Here is an 18084-nt window from a genome sequence, read left to right as displayed (position 1 = left end):
ACCCGCCTGCATGCTCTGTGTGGCAACAAGCTCCCCCCATTCTGTGTTCCAGCCGGACGCTCAGACTGGGTCGCTCACAGCCAGAGGAGCTGGACCTGGTGCTCAGGGCCGGGATGGTGGAGGCAGGAGCCTGTGCCTGTGTGCAGTTACCTGGGCCCACTGGGGACAGGGACTCTCCTCTCATCACAGGAAGTGTGGCAGCCCCACCATGGCCCTCACCTTCCCATGGGTGGTAGGGTTGCCTGGCATGGTCTTCACCTTCCCAGTTGGTTGAGGGCCTCACAGGGTCACCCGAGGAGAAGACCCATGTCCCTCCTCCCCACCTCAGGAGGTTGCCTGAGGTTTCGTTTTCTTTCTCACTGTGGCTGGCAGGGCCTTTGGGGGTGCTCACCCAAGCCTTGGGTGCCGGGGCCTGTCGATACCACGTCTCCAGTAGTGCCCCCTCTCTTGTGAACCCTGCTGGCCCTCACCCCCAGCGGGCTCACAGCAGCTGTGTTTTATCTTTCTTCTCCCCTCTGTTATGCTTTCATCAGGTCCTCTTTGGCCCAGCCACAAGCTGCCTAGTGACCTGGTGCAGCTGGCTAGCGCCTGGGCCAGCCAGCCCGCGGTGCTGGGCCTGCTGTGGCAGTGAGCAGACTGGTCTTCCCTCCAGGCTGTTGTTCCCAGCCTCGGCATTAGAAGCATGAAGGGACTTTTTGGTAATTCTGATGCCCAAGCCCCACCCCCAGAGAGTTTAAATCTGGGCATGGACCCTCCATTTAGTTATCTTTCCAGGTCGTTCCATTATTCAGCAAAAGTTGAAAACCATCGCGTTAAGCACTCAGACCTTACAGTTTAGGACCTTTTGCCTTCTCTCCAGCCTCTCTGGTGGTTCCTGGTCCCCAAGAGACTCTCCTGGCTGCTTCAGACCTCAGCATCGGGGGTCTTTCAGCACCAGGGTGAGCAGGGGGCCCTGCAGGAGGGCTTGCTGAGTGCCACGGCCCCAGCAGCTGCGTGGCTTCCAGCCCACCCATAGCAGATGATGGTGTGTTCTCTCCCAATCTGCCTGGAGCCGCTGGGCAGACCAGCATTGCCTTCCACCCGGGCACAGCACCCTGCAGACCAGAGCTGGGGTGTGCATCTCCACAGCAGGCCCCACTGCCTGTGTGCCAGTGCCCCCCCGCCCTCTGTGAGCAGCCCCAGTCTCCGTCTCGGCTGGAAGAATGGCTTCTGCTCAGAGGTGCCTTGAGCCCCTGGCCTTTCCCCTCTGTGTCCGCCCTCCCTCCCTCTTTACCCAGCATGCCCTGGAAGAGAGGGCTCCGAAACTCATGCTGGAGGCAGGAAGTGTAGAACTAGTGTCTGCTCCCCACACAGGACTTTCAGATATACAAGGAGCTGTTATGGGTTCTTCTCCAGGACTTCCCTGCAGAGCCCAGGTGGGGCTGTGTAAGGTGGTGTGTGTCCTTGGACGTGAGGGGAGTCTGTACAACTGAAGGAGAAGGGATCGTGCTGGGTGACTTGTGCACAGTGGTGAAGTTGCCCGTGGAGCACTGGTTCACAGTCTGGGCCACTTGGGTGTGCTGGGGCCCAGGCAGGCTAGGGGAGAGGCTGGAATGATCCACATGGTCCTGGATTCAAGTGGAGGACACCAGTGTGTTTAGCTTCAGAGACACACACTTAGAAGAGAGAGATCCTGCAATTGATAGATAGGAATAGGTGGGGTGGGGGGTGCGGAGAGGTGAATGTAGACGTGACTCTGCATCGGTTATATGCACCTGTGTTTCCTTATCTGTCATCTGAGAAGGCCTGGAGGCAGCAACGCCCCCAAAGCAATGATCATACCTAGTTCCTCAGTATTTATTTCTAATTCTATTTTTCAGTGAAAGGAACCAGGGATCCTTGGAGAAATGGCTGATTCTAGGATCAGAGTAGGTACATACAAGCTGAACCTGGGGCACCTTTCCCTGCAAACAGTGGGACGTGTGCATGCTGGTAGGCCACGTGGTCACGGCCAGGACAGCTTGAGCCACAGACCCATCGTGTAGTACTGGGTTTCAGTCTGTACTGTATGGGAGGCACGTTGAAGTCTTGCAGGGAAGGGGCCCCTGTGGGTGTTTCTGTGCTGCTTCTTCCCAGGCTTGGGTGGGGGGTGGCGCTGTTGAGACCAGAAGGGCTGGCCCCTGTGAGCCTGGACAGGTTTCCCAAGTTTCCTGTGGCTTGCTCCCTCTTCTCTGTGTGTGACAGGATGAGGTCACGCCTGCCTCAGGGGAGGTCATGTTTAAGGAAGGATGAGAGAGACTAACTGGGTGACCCCGGCTTAGCGGTGGCAGAGAGATGCTTGTGCCATCAGCCCTCACCTGTCACGCCTGCCTTTCGTGGCCCTTCTGCAGACTTTGTGGAGGAGGTAGCACCTTCTTACCATGGAGAAGTTGCCGGAAGTCTCAGGGTACAGTTGGTGCCTGAGTCCCGTGACCACACGGAGCTGCGGGGCTGGCAGGGAGCCTCACCAGGCGAACACTAGCTGTGCAGAGGGACCAGGGAGCAGCTCGGGCCCCGAGCCCTGGAGCAATGGCCCCTGAAGAGGAGTGCGTGTTACCCGGGGCCCTCTAGGTGGTCCAGTGAGGAGAAGATGTTAGAACTTCTGATGATGTACTTTATGGCCCCCGCTGAACTTTCCTGTGTGTGTTGTGTGTGTGTAATACAGGGTAACTCATCAGGGCTGTGTGCCTGCACCAGCAGCATGAGGGACAAGGGAGGAAGGGCTTGTGCAGGACGGGGAGGATAGCAGAGCAGAGCAGTGGGCCTGCCCACTCCTGCGCTCGTGCCTCGCTCCACACGCGGCCCTGGTCCTTCCTGCGGCCCCGCCTCAGAGAGGCCATGTGTTTTGTCAGGGCTAGTGGGGATCAAGTGTCCTGCCTGAGGGAGTCTGCCTTTGGAGAGGGCAGAGGCCACTACCCAGGGAGGGTTCTGCTGGGCACTGGCACAGTGCAGGGGAAGGAAGCAGGGCCTGGAGCTGAGGCAGGAAGGTAGGAAGACAATGTGCATCCCGAGGAAGGTGGGAGACCTGGGCCACCTCCCTCATCAGCGGCTTGGTTGAGGACTACCCACCAGGCTCTCTTCTCCAGCTTAAGGGCTGGCCAGGAGCCTCCAAGAGAGGTGCTACAAGGTTTTACTTCATTTGGGAAGCGCTCAGCTTGGTGTGGGTGTGACCCCCCCTCTCTCATGCCCACCTGGGGGCACTTCTGAGACAGGACACACTTTGAAGACGCAGTGAGGGTGCATGCTCTTCTGTGGGCGCACAGCTGCCCTCCTGCCCTGCTGCCTTTGTCCTGAGCTGGGCCCCTGGAGGATGGGCGGATCCCAGAGGCCCCACAGAAAGGCTCCTTGGAGTGGGGAACTTACTCCCTGCCTTGCAGTGACCCAGCGAGCTGGCAGCCGTGTCAGGGCGAAGACTGCGGAAAGCCACCACCTCTGGGGTCTGGCTCCTGGGTGGGGCCCCAGGGGACAAAAAAGGAGCTGGCTGGGGGTGGGTCAGCAGAGCTCAGCATCTCATCTTCAGACCAGGTCCCTTTCCTCTGTGTTGCAGCAGGGGACTGGCTGGTGGAAGGGAGCTCAGCCACCACTGTGGGCCTTTTCTGACCCTGCTGCTTCTCCAGGACCAGCCGGGAAGTGCTGGGCCCTTGGGACAGGCTCCTTGTGGAGGTGGAGGTGGGGTGGGAGTTGGAGCTTGGACTCCCCTCCCTTCACGGAGTCTTCGCGCCTGGTGTAGTGGCTGTCACAGCCCCCTGCCTCCTTCCCTAAAGCCTCTTTGTGTTCCAGGAGGGTCCTCACTCATCTGCTCAGTATCTTGTTTTTGGATTTCTCTCCCTAATGTCAGTGTCTCACAGCTTTGACTGCGAAAAGGGGGGAAGTGCTATAATTTGTCCCAGCCCTGGCCAGGCAGCCCTGAAGGAGGCCCACCTCTGACGACCCCAGGTGCGAGGCTCTGGTCTGCCTGCCCCAAATTCCGCCTTCAAGGTGTGCTTCTCTCTGGCCCCTCCTAGCCTTTAAAAATAGCCTTGCAATTTCAAAACCACCTCCTGTAGCTTTTCTCACTGCTTTCTGGATCAGCCCCACTCTGAGACCAGGCTCCTGGCTGCCTCCGTCACCCCAGCTGTCCTCAAGAGGCATCTGCTGTCTGTTCCCCCCCCACACAGCCCTCGCCCTCCCCCAGCACTGGAGGGCTGTTCTTCTGTAGTGGGAAGGAACATGTAGCTGGTTGTCCTCTGAGAAGAGCAAGCCTGTCACCGCTTCCCCCTGGGGTGGGTCAGTAGGACGTGGGGCTGTGAGGGCCAGACTGAGGCAGCCCACCCCCATGCTCTGTGTGGCAGGGGGGTCTGCACAGCTGTGAGGCCCCAGTGCTTGTGGAGAAGCCAGGAGGATCTGGAAGGACCTGGGGAGACAGGGACGTTCCCTCTGCTCCTAGAGTGACAGTGCCCTGTCTTCCTCTTGCAGCCCACAACCCTCCCACAGGGCACCATCAACATGAACCAGTGCACGGACGTGGTGGATGGGGAGGGCCGGACAGGCCAGAAGTTCTCCCTGTGCATTCTGACCCCTGAGAAGGAGCACTTCATCCGGGCTGAGACCAAGGAGATCATCAGTGGGTGAGTTTGCTACCTGTGTGTTGAGATGAGGTGCCCCACCTGCCAGGGGTCCTCAGACTGTCTTGCCTTGTGTTTGCTGAGTTCCGCTCTCCACCCACCTTTGCTTCATCCCCGCCCACAGTTGCCCAGCTGCCCCTGCACACCTCGCTCCCCTGCCACCTCCCTCTGCGGGCGTCAGCGCATCTTCCAGGCCTCTGTCTGGTCTCCCAGTCCATCTTCATCTCAGTCTGGCCTCCTCTCTCTCAGCCACGAGGGGCTCAGTCTCCAGAGCTCATCCAGCCTCACCGCCCTCCTGCCTGAAAGGCCCTGGGGCCCTTCCCAGCCCCCCACCCACAGCCCCGTGCACTGCAGCACTGAGCTGCTGGTCATGCACATCCTCTGCTGCCTCTCCCCTGCCCTCCCTTCCATCCTCCAGGCTGTGAGGCCCCCAGGAAGCCTTCCCCTGTGAGACGTGTGGCTCTGTCAGCTAGCACTTGTGAAGGCTGGGGTTTGCCCAAGTGTGTTGTCCTCCTCAGCCAGCGGTCAGCCCTGGAGCAGACACCATGAATCCCTCATGACCCTCGTGTCTGCACTCAGGAGTCACCACAGGGTGACTGCACGCACTGCTTTTCTTGTCTGCATGGACAAAACAGAGTTCTGGGCCACCCTACCCCCCACCCCCAGCATGCCCTGGGTGGAGGCTGGGAGAAGCCCTGGAAAGTAGAGGGACCCAGATTTCCAGGCAGCTGCCAGCTCAGGGGGCTGAGCTCCGTGCTCTGAGCCCTGTCAACACCTGCCTCCTGGGGGCCCTGCTCTTCTGTGCACACAGCCGCACAGCTGTGTGACGTGGTGCGTGACAGCAAGCAGGTGCCCCTGGCGCAGCCAGGAACTTGTGCACTGGGTCATGGAGAAGCTCGTCATTCTCTAAGGTGCAAAGGAGAAAATGAACTCTCGGGGTTGAGGGGCTGGGCTGATTACTGCACAAGGAGGAGAAAGAATTAGGATGTTAGGCACCTTGCGTTCGGGAAACAGAGGTGGCTGTGAGCGATGGGCTGGGCTTTGGGGCCCCATCAACTGCAGCTGGCCAAGGCTGCCATGGGAGGAAGTGAGATTTCGTTTTCACTAAGGTGGATGTGGAGTGGGGGCCAGACCCATGCTGCTGAGGGGTGGGTGGCTTCTTTCTAGGGTCCCAACTCCCTTCTTGTCATCCTCCTGTGGGGAGAGGCAGGATTTCATTTCTAACGCCAGGGGCAGACAGGAGGACCAGTTTCACTGCCTCTCCTTAATCCTCCTCTTAGAATGTCGTGGATTTTAAGAGCATAAAGCATTTTCGTTGTTCAGTCTCTCAGTCGTGTCCGACTCTTTAGACCCCATGGTCTGCAGCACGCCAGACTTCCCTGTCCATCACCAACCCCCAGAGCCTACTCAAACTCATGTCCATTGCGTCGTTGATGCCACCCAACCATCTCATCCTCTGTCGTCCCCTTCTCCTCCTGCCTTCTCTCTTTCTCAGCATCAGGGTCTTTTCAAATGAGTCAGTTCTTCGCATGAGGTGGCCAAAGTATTGGAGTTTCAGCTTCAGCATCAGTCCTTCCAGTGACTATTCAGGGTTGATTTCCTTTAGGGTTGACTGGTTTGATCTCCTTGCAGTCCAAGGGACTCTTAAGAGTCTTCTCCAATACCACAGTTTGAAAGCATTAATTCTTCAGCGTTCAGCCTTCTTTATGGTCCAACTCTCACATCCATACATGACTACTGGAAAAACTGTAGCTCTGACTATACGGACCTTTGTTGGCAGAATAATGTCTCTGATTTTTAATATTCTGTCTAGGTTGGTCATAGCTTTTCTAAGGAGCAAGTATTTATTAATTTCATGGCTGCGGTCATTGTCCGCAGGGATTTTGGAGCCAAAGAAAATAAAGTCTGTCACTATTTCCATTGTTCCCCTGTCTATTTGCCTTGAAGTGATGGGACCGGATGCCCTGATCTTAGTGTTTTGAATGTTATTTTAAGCCAGCTTTTTCACTCTTTCACCTTCGTCAAGAGGCTCTTTAGTTCCTCTTCACTTTCTGCCATAAGGGTGGTGTCACCTGCGTATCTGAGGTTGTTGATATTTCTCCCGGCAATCTTGATTTCAGCTTGTGCTTCATCCAGTATGGCAGTTTGCATGATGTACTCTGCATATAATTTAAATAAGCAGGGAGACAATATACAGCCTTGACGTACTCCTTTCCCGATTTGGAACAGGTCTGTTGTTACCTGTCCAGTTCAAGCTGTTGCTTCTTGTCCTGCATACAGGTTTCTCAGGAGGCAGGTCAGGTGGTCTGGTATTCCCATCTCTTTCGGAATATTCCATTTGTGATCCACACAGTCAAAGGCTTTAGTGAAATCAGTAAAGCAGAAGTAGATGTTTTTCTGGAATTCTTTTGCTTTTTTGGTGATCCAGCAGATGTTGGCAATTTGATCTCTGGTTCCTCTGCCTTTTCTAAATCCAGCTTGTACATCTGGAGTTTTTCAGTTCACGTACTGTTGAAGCCTAGCTTGAAGGATTTTGAGCATGACCTTGCTAACATGTGAAATGAGTGCAGTTGTGCAGTAGTTTGAGCATTCTTTGGCATTGCCTTTCTTTGGGATTGGAATGAAAACTGACCTTTTCCAGTCCTGTGGCCACTGCTGAGTTTTCCAAATTTGTTGGCATATTGAATGCAGCACTTTCACTGCATCATCTTTTAGGATCTGAAATCGTACAGCTGGAATTCCATCACCTCCACTAGCCTTGTTCATAGTGATGCTTCCTAAGGTCCACTTGACTTCGCACTCCAAGATGTCTGGCTCTAGGTGAGTGATCACACCACTGTGGTTATCCAGGTCATTAAGATCTTTTTTGTAATAGTTCTTCTGTATATTCTCGGCTTCCCAGGTGGTGCCAGTGGTAAAGAATGTGCTTGCCAATGCAGGAGACATAAGAGACATGGGTTTAATCCCTGGGTCAGGAAGATCTCCCGGAGGAGGGAACAGCAACCCACTCCAGTATTCTTGCCTGGAGAATTCCATGGACAGTGGAGCCTGGTAGGCTACAGTTCATGGAGTTGAAAAGAGTTGGACATGACCAAGTGACTAACACTTTCACTTTTCTGTGTATTCTTGCCACCTCTTCTTAATATCTTCTGTTTCTGTTAGGTTTGTTCCATTTTTGTCCTTTATTGTGCTTGCCTTTGCATGAAATGTTCCCTTGGTATCTCTGATTTGTTTGAAGAGGTGTCTAGTCTTTCCCATTCTGTTGTTTTCCTCTGTTGGTTTGCATTGTTCAGTTAGGAAGGCTTTCTTCCCTCTCCTTGCTGTTCTTTGGAACTCTGTATTCAGATAGGTATATTTTTCCGTTTCTTCTTTGTCTTTCACTTCTCTTCTTTTCTCAGCTATTTTTAAGCCCTCCTCAGAGAACCATTTTGACTTTTTGCATTTCTTTTCCTTGGAGATGATTTTGATCACTACAGTGTTACGAACCTCTGTCCATAGTTCTTCAGACACTGTCTATCAAATCTAATCCCGTGAATCTATTTGTCACTTACACTGTATAATCGTAAGGGATTTGATTTATACCTGAATGGTGTAGTGGTTTTCCCTACTTTGTTCAATTTTAGTCTAAATTTTGCAATAGGGAGTTCATGATCTGAGCCACAGTCAGCTCCTGGTCTTGTTTTTGCTGACTATATAGAGCTTCTCCATCTTTGTCTGCAAAGAGTATAATCAGTCTGATTTCAGTATTGACCATCTGGTGATGTCCATGCATAGAGTCGTCTTGTGTGTTATTAGAAGAAGGTGTCTGCCATGACCAGTGCGTTCTCTTGGCAAAACTCTGTTAGCCTTTGCCCTGCTTCATTTTGTACTCCAAGGTCAAACTTGCCTTTTATTCCAGGTGTCTCTTGATTTCATACTTTTGCATTCCAGTCCCCTATGATGAAAAGGACATATTTTTTTGGTGTTAGTTCTAGAAGATCTTCTAGGTCTTCATATAACCGTTCAACATCAGCTCCTTCAGCATTACTGGTTGGGGCATATACTTGGATTACTATGATATTGAATGGTTTGCCTTGGAAATGAATCGAGATCATTCTGTCATTTTTGAGACTGCACCAACGTACTGCATTTCAGACTCTTGTTGACTCTGAGTGCTAGTCCTTTTCTTCTACGGGATTCTTGCCCACAGTAGTAGATATAATAGTCATCTGAATTAAAGTTGCCCATTGCTGTCCATTTTAGTTCACTGATTCCTAAGATGTCAGTGTTCACTCTTGCCACCTCCTATTTGACCACTTCCAATTTACCTTAATTCATGGACCTAACATTCCAGGTTCCTACGTTGTATTGTTCTTTACAGCATCAGAGTTTACTTTCACCACTGGACACATCCATAGCTGGGCGCTGTTTCCGCTTTGGCGTAGCTTTTTCATTCCTTCTGGAGCTATTTCTCTCCTCTTCTCCAGTAGCAAACCTGGTGGCTCAGAGTTTAAAGCGTCTGCCTCCAATGCGGGAGACTCAGGTTCAATCCCTGGGTTGGGAAGATCCCCTGGAGAAGGAAATGGTAACCCACTCCAGTATTCTTGCCTGGAGAATCCCATGGAAGGAGAAGCCTGGTAGGCTACAGTCCACGGGGTCGCAAAGAGTCGGACACGACTGAGCGACGGAACGAACGAACCAACCTGGGGAGTTCATCTTTTGTTGTCGTATCTTTTTGCCTTTTTATACTGTTCATGTGGTTCTCATGGCAAGAATGCTGACGTGGTTTGCCATTTCCTCCTCGAGTGTCAGTGGTTCTGCAGCTGGAGATGGAAGGCCAGAGATGAAGGAAACCTGATCTCCCCAGGCACGAGTGGCAGCAGAGCCACTCGTGGGTCCTGGTTCACACCTGCTGTCATGGCCTGTCTGCAGGCACCCTTGGCTGAGGTTCCACTGCCCAACCAGACTCCTCAAGGAGATCTAGGCATCACACACACACACACCCAAGTTGGGAGGGGTCAGGGTGACATAGGACAGGAAGGGTGTCTGAGATCCCAGGGCACTAGGAGTCTGGGAGCTGGGGCCCAGGTCAGCACCACACGGTCTGGCCTTGACGGGACCTCCATCTGGCACTTGGCAGGGGCTTCAGGAGCTCTCTCCAGTCAACTCTGTGGCCGTGGTGTGGCTCTTCTCTCCTTTCCCCTCAAGGCCCTGTCACGTGAGGCGCACAGGTTTGCCCAGCTCGGTAGTGTTACTAGTCAAGAGCGCCAGGGCCAGTGTTAGTGGGCTCAGGGCTCCCTGATTACTTTGCACATGTCTGCCGCAGCCCTGTTCCCAGGCCCTGGAGGATGACGTGACTTCACAAGCAGTCTCTTTTCCCCTCCCAGGTAGAGCCTGGAGAGGGGCCCTCTGCAGGCGGGGTCCTTGGTGTGAACTTTGCAAAGGAAATTTCCCTTTGGCAGGCAAGAAAGCATGTCTGTTAACCCACAAGCACTCGAACTCCTCAGGGTACATGGGTAAGCCCTTGGAGCCTGCTCGTCTGCTCCTGTGCAGAGTGAGCCGTCATCTCCTCTTGGCTTCGGGGCTCTGGAGCAGAGCCTGTGCTCAGATCTCCTCATGCAGGGCACTCGCTCGCTCGCTCTCAGGCCAAGAACCCCTGCTCTCACCTGACTGGTCCTCAGCTCCACTGCTGGAAGGGTGCACTCCATATGCAACCCCTCTCACAGCTGCCAGCAGCATAGTACCCCAGTGGCACCCCACACACAAACACATTAAAGGAGCACCTCTGAGAACTAAAGACAAGCCCTTCTCCCTGCCCTGGGCTTGGGGTACTGGTCTTCACTGCTGCCTCAGCCAGTATGCTGGCAGTGCAGACCCTGATTCCCTCCGCAGTTCAGCCATTGCCGCCAGGCTCTTGTCACAGGCTGGCCGCAGGCCCACACAGACCCTTGTGTCTGGGCAGAGTTGGCCCAGCGTCCCCTGCAGTACTGTCCCCTGTGGAGAGAGCACCGCCCTTCCCCCCTGCCACACCTCCTCCTCCCATCACACCTTCTCCTTCCCCTCGCTCCGCCCTTCCCAGCTACCACAGAGCTCCAGAGAGGCAAGCAGTACCCTCCTGGTTCCAGAGATGAGAGGCCAAAGCCCCGAGGGCTAGGAGCCTCCTGGGTCTTGGTTTGGGGGGAGCAGAGCCAGGTCTGAGTCCATGCTCCTCCCTGCCTTCCCTGCTGCTGGTCCAGAGTGGACCTTCCAGTGTGTGGGCCCTGGTGTCGGTCCCTGGGCAGTGCCGCTAGGCCTTCCCCAAAGGTGTTCCCAAGGTGCCCCCAAGGGCACCCTCATTGTGCAGTTGGGGCCCAGAGGTGAGCCCCTCCAGAGTGTGGAAGGTCAGCTGCACAGTGCCCAGAAGTGATCACTGTGGGAAACTTTGGCAACGACTCCTAGGTTCTTGACCCACTGGTCCTTGGAGCTTCCCAGTTGCAGCGTGTCTGGACGATTTTAGAGTGGAGTCTCAGCCCCAGAGGAAGGCTGGTAACAAAAATAGGGCCAAGTCCTCACCAGGCCAGCGGTCAGCCTGTCTGTGTCCTAGCTGGGACACAACACTTCCTGCCCTGGAGTGGCAGCTCTGGTCTGACTGGTGCCATACCCTTCTCTCTCCTAGGTGGCTGGAGATGCTCACAGTCTATCCCAGGACCAACAAGCAGAACCAGAAGAAGAAGCGTAAGGTGGAGCCCCCCACACCACAGGTGAGGCATCCCCTCGGTGGAGCTGGGGCAAAGAAAAAGCGCCCCAGGAGATTGGGATTTAGGACCCAGCCTAGAATTGGGGGCGAGGGAAGGAAGGGGTGATGCCAGGGCTGAGGCAGCGCTCAGCCCAGTGGTCTTCACCTTCCTTCTCCAAGTCTGTGGGCTGCCTTCTGCACACTCCTCTGCAAGCCCCAGGGCAGGACCCCCACTTGGAGAGGGTGGCCTGCAGTGGGGCTGCCCCCAGAGGCGTCACCGCACAGTGCCCATCCCTCCCATGACCATCCCACCAATTGGTGGGAGCCAAGAGCATGCTGGGAGGAGAGGCTCAGTTCAGCTCCACCTTCTGCACAGACAATTCTATAGACAACAGGCTGGGCAGGGGGCCAGGAGGAGTGGTCCTGCAGTGCCTGGCCGTGAGGGGCTCTCAGGGGAACCATAAATGGAAAGCACTGGCACAGCCTTGATTCTATGCTCCTACCAGCTCCCACGAGGCCAGAGTGGGAGGTGGCTGGGGCAGTCCCCCGAGTCCAGGACTTTCCTCCCTTGGCTGCAGGGGCTCAGGGCACCAGAAGGGCTCAGGGCCTCAGTGGACTGATTTGTGAAATGGGCCTGTTGAAATCGAGGTTTCAGATCACTATGAGCAGTGGCAGAAGTGCCAGGCCCCTCCTGGGTGCTCAGTGCAATGACCCTGGAGCTACACAGGTTTGCACTGTGGGAGTCCACTTTGTGTGGGTTGTTTTCAATAGTAAATCTGCAGGACTGCACGGTCCTCAGTTGGTTGAATTCATGGATGTGGAACTGTGGGTACAGTGGGCCAAACTAAGTTGTGCTGGATATCTGACTGCTTGGAGGGTCAGCGCCCCAACCCCACTCATTCGAACAGTTGATCGACTGTGAACGTGCACCCTCTGCCCCACATTTCCCTGTGACTCAATGCACTTTCTTGCCTGTCTGAGCCCCTCCACACCCTTGCGAGGGAATAGGATGCAGACCTGGGGCCTGTCGGCATCTCAAAAGCCCCAGAACCTGACAGTACTCCCGTGGAGAATCTGGCAGCCCCTGGGCTCAGCAGTCCCTGCTGGCTCCTCTGGGCTTCCCTGAGGGGCAGAGTGGGCAGGACAGGGTGGTGTGCCTGGCCAGGGTCCCCCTCTCTGCATGCCCCTCAGACTTCCCTGGCCTGCTTTCAGCCAACGGTCCTTGTCTGCTCTCTGCCCACCCGCCCTGAGGGGATCCCAGGCTAACACCCTCTTGGAAGGTAGTGTCCCTGGCAGGAAGTGGGCAAAGTGTAATCGCAGTCATTCCCGGAAACGCAAAGTGGAACTTCCTGCTGGGAAATAGCAGACACAGGAAATCCCCCCAAACTTGTAGTTTGAGAGAACCCCAGGTGGGATCACAATGTTTAGTGTTGCATGTGTTTCCGCAGTGATGCCTCAGGAACAGTGTTGGGCTCCTGCCTCTAAATTGGGCAGCTGCACAGCAGCAGATACTCCATCCAGACTAGGGGGTCTACTCTGCTGTCCCCAGCCCCATGAACACCCTCTCCCCTCAGTGTTACTTCACACTCTGAGTGGGGACATCACCCACTTGCCAGAGGTTATCTTGGCCTCTTGGGCATGGAGGGCCCCAGCCTCCTCTGCTCAGCCTCTGGCTCCCTGAGCATCATGCCAGAGGCTGCAGGTTTCTGGCATCCATGAGTTTTCATCAGGGACCGTCCCCATGAGTCAGTCTTGAGGAGGGATGTGGGGCCTCTCCAGAGGAGAGCTGGGGGTCTCTGGGCCAGCCCCCTCGGCAACCTGAGATGGAGCTGGAAGGAAAGCCTAATGCCTTAGGGGCCCCTATTGAGAGAAGAACCCAAAACCCCAAACCTAGCCTTTTTCTCATTGCCCCAGAGTTTTGGGTCAGACTAACAGGGGGCTGGGGGTGTCCCTTTGCTGTACCCTGCCCTCCAGGAACTCAGGCAGGCAGGGGGCCCAGGGTCCTGCTTCGAGGAGGGTGTTCAGGCATCTGGGCGTTGGGGCCATGGAGTGTGGCACCCCTCAGGCCAGAGGGAGGTCGAGAAAGGGACTGTGGGGGAGAGCAGACACCCCCTTGGCTGGGGGCTGGGTTGCAGCAGAGCCCAGGGCAGTGGGAAGACAGGCTGGCCCAGACCTGTAGAGCTGGAGCCTGAGAGGCATGGGTTCCCAGGAGCTTCTTCCTGCTCTGGCTATTTGAGGAAGGGCATCCTGGTACCCAGATGCCTAGAGAGGAGTGGTCATCTACTCAGGGTGTGACCAGGGGTTCTCCTCTCCATCTCCCTAGACCCCAGAGCTGGGACTTGGGCAAGGCTAGGGGCTGCGTGTTCACCCAGCCCGCTGTGCAGGCTAGGGGCACACATCCTTGGGCGGAGCTGTGGGAGGCTGGCTCATCCGTCTGCTCACCCACTTGGGCTCTTGACCCCTGCTTCTCAGTCTTTTTCAGGGATGTGTAAAACAGCAGGCCTCTCGCTGTGATGGAGGCTCCAGTCAGGCCCTGGTCCGACCCTCCTCAGGCCCACACATTTGCTGTGAGCTGCCACCTCTTCTCAGGCATCTTGTTTACCCGTTGGGACCTGCTGCCATGCCCACTCTGGGTCAGAACCCTCCTTACTGGCCCTCTGCTCACCTCCCATGCTCCAGGGGTAGAAAAGGTGGCTTTCTGTGGGAAACCTGCTCACGAGGGGCCTGCTTAGCATGTGGAGGCTGCAGAAGCCCCTTGACTGGCCCTCCCTTCCTGCCCCATTTTCTCTTTCCTCTCAGCTGACTTCTTTATGGTACTGACAGCTGTGGGGCTGCAGCGGTCCTGGCCACACAGAGAGGAGCAACTTGGGGCCCTGGGCCTTTCCCCCGCCTCGCACAGGCACCAGGGCTCTGTTGGTGTGAGCGCCGGCGCCCCCCACCACAGTGGTGGCGTGGGGAATGGGCGTGGTTCCATGTGGCCCTGGCCCCGCCGCTGCCAAGTCTGCTCTCCACCCATTTGCTCTGGAGGAGAGAATTGACTACCCAGAAACCAGCCCCTGCCCTGCCCCTCTGTCCCTGCTGACTTGGTGAGGCTGGGCACACAGGCAGGAGACAGCACGCCTACCACAGGAGACTCACCATGGACCTTGGTGCCTCCAGGGCCCTTTTCCTCTGGGCTGAGTCCTAAGAAGGTCAGGGGCCCAGGAGGCAGGCCTGGAACCGCCTGGTGCTAGGAAGCCCTGTCACTGACCCTCACATCTCAGGCCTGGAATTTCCTCTTGGAGATCCTCATCAGCACCCTGCCCAATCCTGGGTTCACCCCAGCATCAGGAAGGCGTGCATGTGCCAGGGCCCTACTATCACGGGCACAGTGCTGCCCTTCCTCCACAGCCCATGTTGGCAGCCTCTGTGTCCCTTGGTCCAGCCCCCTCCACGGAGGGGACGGACTCATCAAGCACGGTCTCCAGGTACTGTCCACACGGCTCCACCCTGAGCCCCGCAGGGTCATGCCCGGCCTCAGAGCATGGGCCCCAGGTTATTGTGGGGGCACAGCAGGCCACCCAGAAAGACCTCTGCTCAGGGCAGCATGGCTGCTGGGTGTGGAGCCAGGGCGCCGCTGACCACAGGCTCGGGGCCTCAGGGCTGGTGTCCTGGGGTCGTTGGTGCTGGTTCTGTTGGAGCCTTGGGGAACCATCAGAAGCCGCGTTCTTCCAGGACTCTGCCTCTTCCACGGTGGCTCAGAGCGCTCAGGAGTCTCCAGCCAGGGAGGCAGGGCTACTGATGGCTGTGACAGAAGGGGTGGTGGGCGTTACCAGGTATGCGGGAGAGCCATCCCGGCTTCATTTGTCCCGGGAGGCCCAAGACCCTTGTGGAACTGAGGAAGCTCGGGACTAGGCAAAGGGCTGGCTGTCTCACTGTGGATGCAGGTGCTTACCCAACAGGCAGCCCCCGTCCTGGGCCCTTCTCCTCTCCCAGGGACCCCTGGGGGTGCCAAATGCTCAGAGCCCCACTCTGCCTCTTACTGGCCATGCGAGCATGGGTTGCCACCTCCTCTCAGCCGAGGTGAGCTCCCCTTGTAGGAGCTTTTGGGGTGGCTGGTGAGAACTGGAAGGTGTGGTGCTAGTCAGAGCCCAGCAGGCAGTCTGTTTTTGGGAAGGACTGCCAAAATGTGCCTCACTTTGTGGGATGCCCAGAGCCATCCTGCTGGTGGCGGGTCAGGAGCAGGCACCCCAGTGCCTGGGTGGGCAGGAGCTTGGGCCCGGGGCATGAGCAGGTGCCACGGGCTTACAGTGTGGAGTTACAGTTCTCTATATGCTCTGGCTAAGTACCTCGTACACAAATGCTGTCCCTTGGGGCAGCACCAGCTCCATCTTGGACTCCCACCTGGCTCCAGGCTCCCATTCTGTGTACCTAGAGGTTCTGGCTGGGGCTGCAGAAGAGAGAAGGCTTCCAGCCCAGCTGGGACATCTCTGTGCTGAACCTTGCTTTCTGGCATCTGGGCCTCTGACACTGCCACTGACCTTGGTAGCCAGGTACTCGGGCAGCCCAGACCCGTGCACTGGCTTGGGCAGGGTGCTCCCAGGCTTGCATGGACACCACTCTCCCCTGCAGGAGCCAGGGCCGGCCAAGATGGCTGTCACCAGCAGCAGCAGCAGCATCCCCAGTGCTGAGAAAGTCCCCACCACCAAGTCCACACTCTGGCAGGAAGAAATGAGGGCCAAGGACCAGCCAGATGGGAGCAGCCCGAGTCCAGCTCAGAGTCCCAGCCAGGGCCAGCCTCCTGCGGCCAGCACCCTGAGGGAGCCAGGGCTTGAGGGCAGAGATGGTAAGTGGTAGCCAGGGTGGCCACCGTGCCTGCATGTCTTGGTGCCCCACCTCCCAGCACTAGTTCGGGCCTCGTGACAGGGCGGGTGCCCTTGTATGTCTGCTGGCCCACCAGCCTTCAGTCGCTTCTGTGCCCCAGCCTAGTGTCATGAGAATCGGGATGCTCTGTGTCCAAATGAGCCTCTGCTGCCCATGGCTGCTCTGTGTTCAAGGCCTGGTTATCTGAAGCCCACTGTGTCCTGCAAGCAGCAGCAAGGGCTGTCCAGTCCTTCTCCCACTGTTGCACCCTGCCCAAGCACTGGCTGAAGCAGGGGAACATCTGGCAGGAACAGCTGGCATGACCGCACGTCTCCTTCCAGGACTTGTAGTTGTCTGAGCAGAGCCGGGCAGCACTTGGTCTCCGTTGTCCAGGCCTAGAGGGCTCTGCATGACAGGCCAGCTTCCCCATTTCCATCTGTCCACTAAAGACACGTGGACAGCTGAGACTGTGCGCACTCAGGCAAAATGCACCTTGTTAAGGCTCTGGACAAAAGGCCGCTTGGTACTGCCCAGCTGTGGGTGCCCACCACCTCCAGGACTTGCCCTTCCTCTGCTCCTCCCAGGTGTGCCTCCCTACCCCTTAACGACGCACTGAGAAGCTGCATGGCCTCTCGTGATGTACTCTGTCATGATGTACTCGGTTTCCAGCTTGACTGTGTGGTATTGGGGATCTCAGTTCCCCAACCAGGGAATTGAACCGCACCCTCTGCAGTGCAGCGTGGAGTGTTAACCACATTTCCTGGATTCTCCTTGGTGTTCAGTGGGAAGTGGTTGTTGGTGGGATGTCCCTTCTTGGGGATCCTGTTGTCCCAGATGAGCCCCCAGATTAGAGCTCAGGGACCCCTGGCTGTCTGGCAGAGAGGTACCCATTAGGGAGTGTTCCTTTCCTGGGAAAGGTCTCTGCCCTAGGGTGGCCTTGGACCTGCGCGCCTTCTCCAGAGGTCGTAGAACCAGAGGTGGCAGCAGGCTGAGCACGTCTCTTGTCCCTCGTCTTCCAGAGGAGATCACAAGTGGTGACCGTGTGGACTGTGGCCGCAAAGTCCGGGTGGAGAGCGGCTACTTCTCCCTGGAGAAGACCAAGCAGGACGTGAAGGCCGAGGAGCAACAGCTGCCCCCACCGCTCTCCCCACCCAGCCCGGGCGCCCCTACCAACAGGTACAGCGACTCCAGCCCACCCTCCCGCAAGCCTGGCCATCCCCTTCCTCCCCCAGGTCCTCAGCTCCCTGCCCGAACCGTTGGCAGCAGCTCCTTCAACTCCTTGGATGTGGCCAGCCATCCCTCTGCCCATGTGGACTCCAGCAGTGCTGGGGGGCGGGGAGCAGAGAGACCGGGGCGTGCCTATGCCTTTAAAGCCAGCAGGCAGTATGCCACCCTGGCCGACGTCCCTAAGGCCATCAGGATCAGCCACCGAGAAGCCTTCCAGGTGGAGAGAAGGCGGCTGGAGCGCAGGACTCGGGCCCGGAGCCCTGGCAGGGAAGAGGTGGCCCGTCTGTTTGGCAACGAGCGGAGGTAAGGGCTGGGGGGACTGGAGGGCCGGGGCTTGCACACACTCTGCCCACTCCTGCAGCCCCTACTGTGCACACTCAACATGCGCTCTCACACAGGTACCCACATGTGCTCTCACAAACTCGTACATTTTGTCACACTCTGTCATGGATTTGGAGATGGACCAAGGCTAGGTGGAGCTGTGGTCTGAGGCGGGGAGGGCCCTGCACTTGGAGAGAATGAGGGAAAGAGCGTGGTTCGGTCTCTGAAGCCTCCCAAGTCCAGGCCTGGACCAGAGTGCCCCAATCCCCCTTCCAGTAGAAGCTTCCAGCCCCACATATAAACAGAGCCTCTGTCCAGCAGCAGGGCTCGCACCCTGGCATGCAGTGGGTTGTACAGGGGCTCAAACCTCCCAGAATG

The 18084-nt window shown here is 56.7% G+C and overlaps 1 protein-coding gene across 10 annotated transcripts in view; it reads left to right on the top strand.

The window, feature by feature from the left end:
- MPRIP (myosin phosphatase Rho interacting protein) overlaps positions 1–18084 on the top strand; it is a 97022-nt gene that overhangs the window by 44272 nt on the left and 34666 nt on the right. For 6 of the 10 annotated variants that reach the window (XM_088828956.1, XM_055407502.2, XM_055407501.2 and 3 more), the window contains exons 4-7: positions 4474–4625; positions 11257–11341; positions 15928–16141; positions 17178–17688. In XM_088828956.1, coding sequence (XP_088685082.1) covers positions 4474–4625; positions 11257–11341; positions 15928–16141; positions 17178–17688 — 962 coding nt within the window. The remainder of the gene's footprint in view (positions 1–4473; positions 4626–11256; positions 11342–15927; positions 16142–17177; positions 17689–18084) is intronic. The other 4 variants (XM_055407504.2, XM_088828957.1, XM_088828958.1 and 1 more) reach the window with 2 other exon arrangements.

This window comes from Moschus berezovskii, chromosome 20, assembly GCF_049115385.1.
Source record: "Moschus berezovskii isolate FMDL1 chromosome 20, NW_MosBer_1.0, whole genome shotgun sequence".
NCBI classification, from domain to species: Eukaryota; Metazoa; Chordata; class Mammalia; order Artiodactyla; family Moschidae; genus Moschus; species Moschus berezovskii.
Note: the sequence above shows the minus strand (reverse complement) of the source record. Positions and strands in the feature narration are given on the sequence as shown.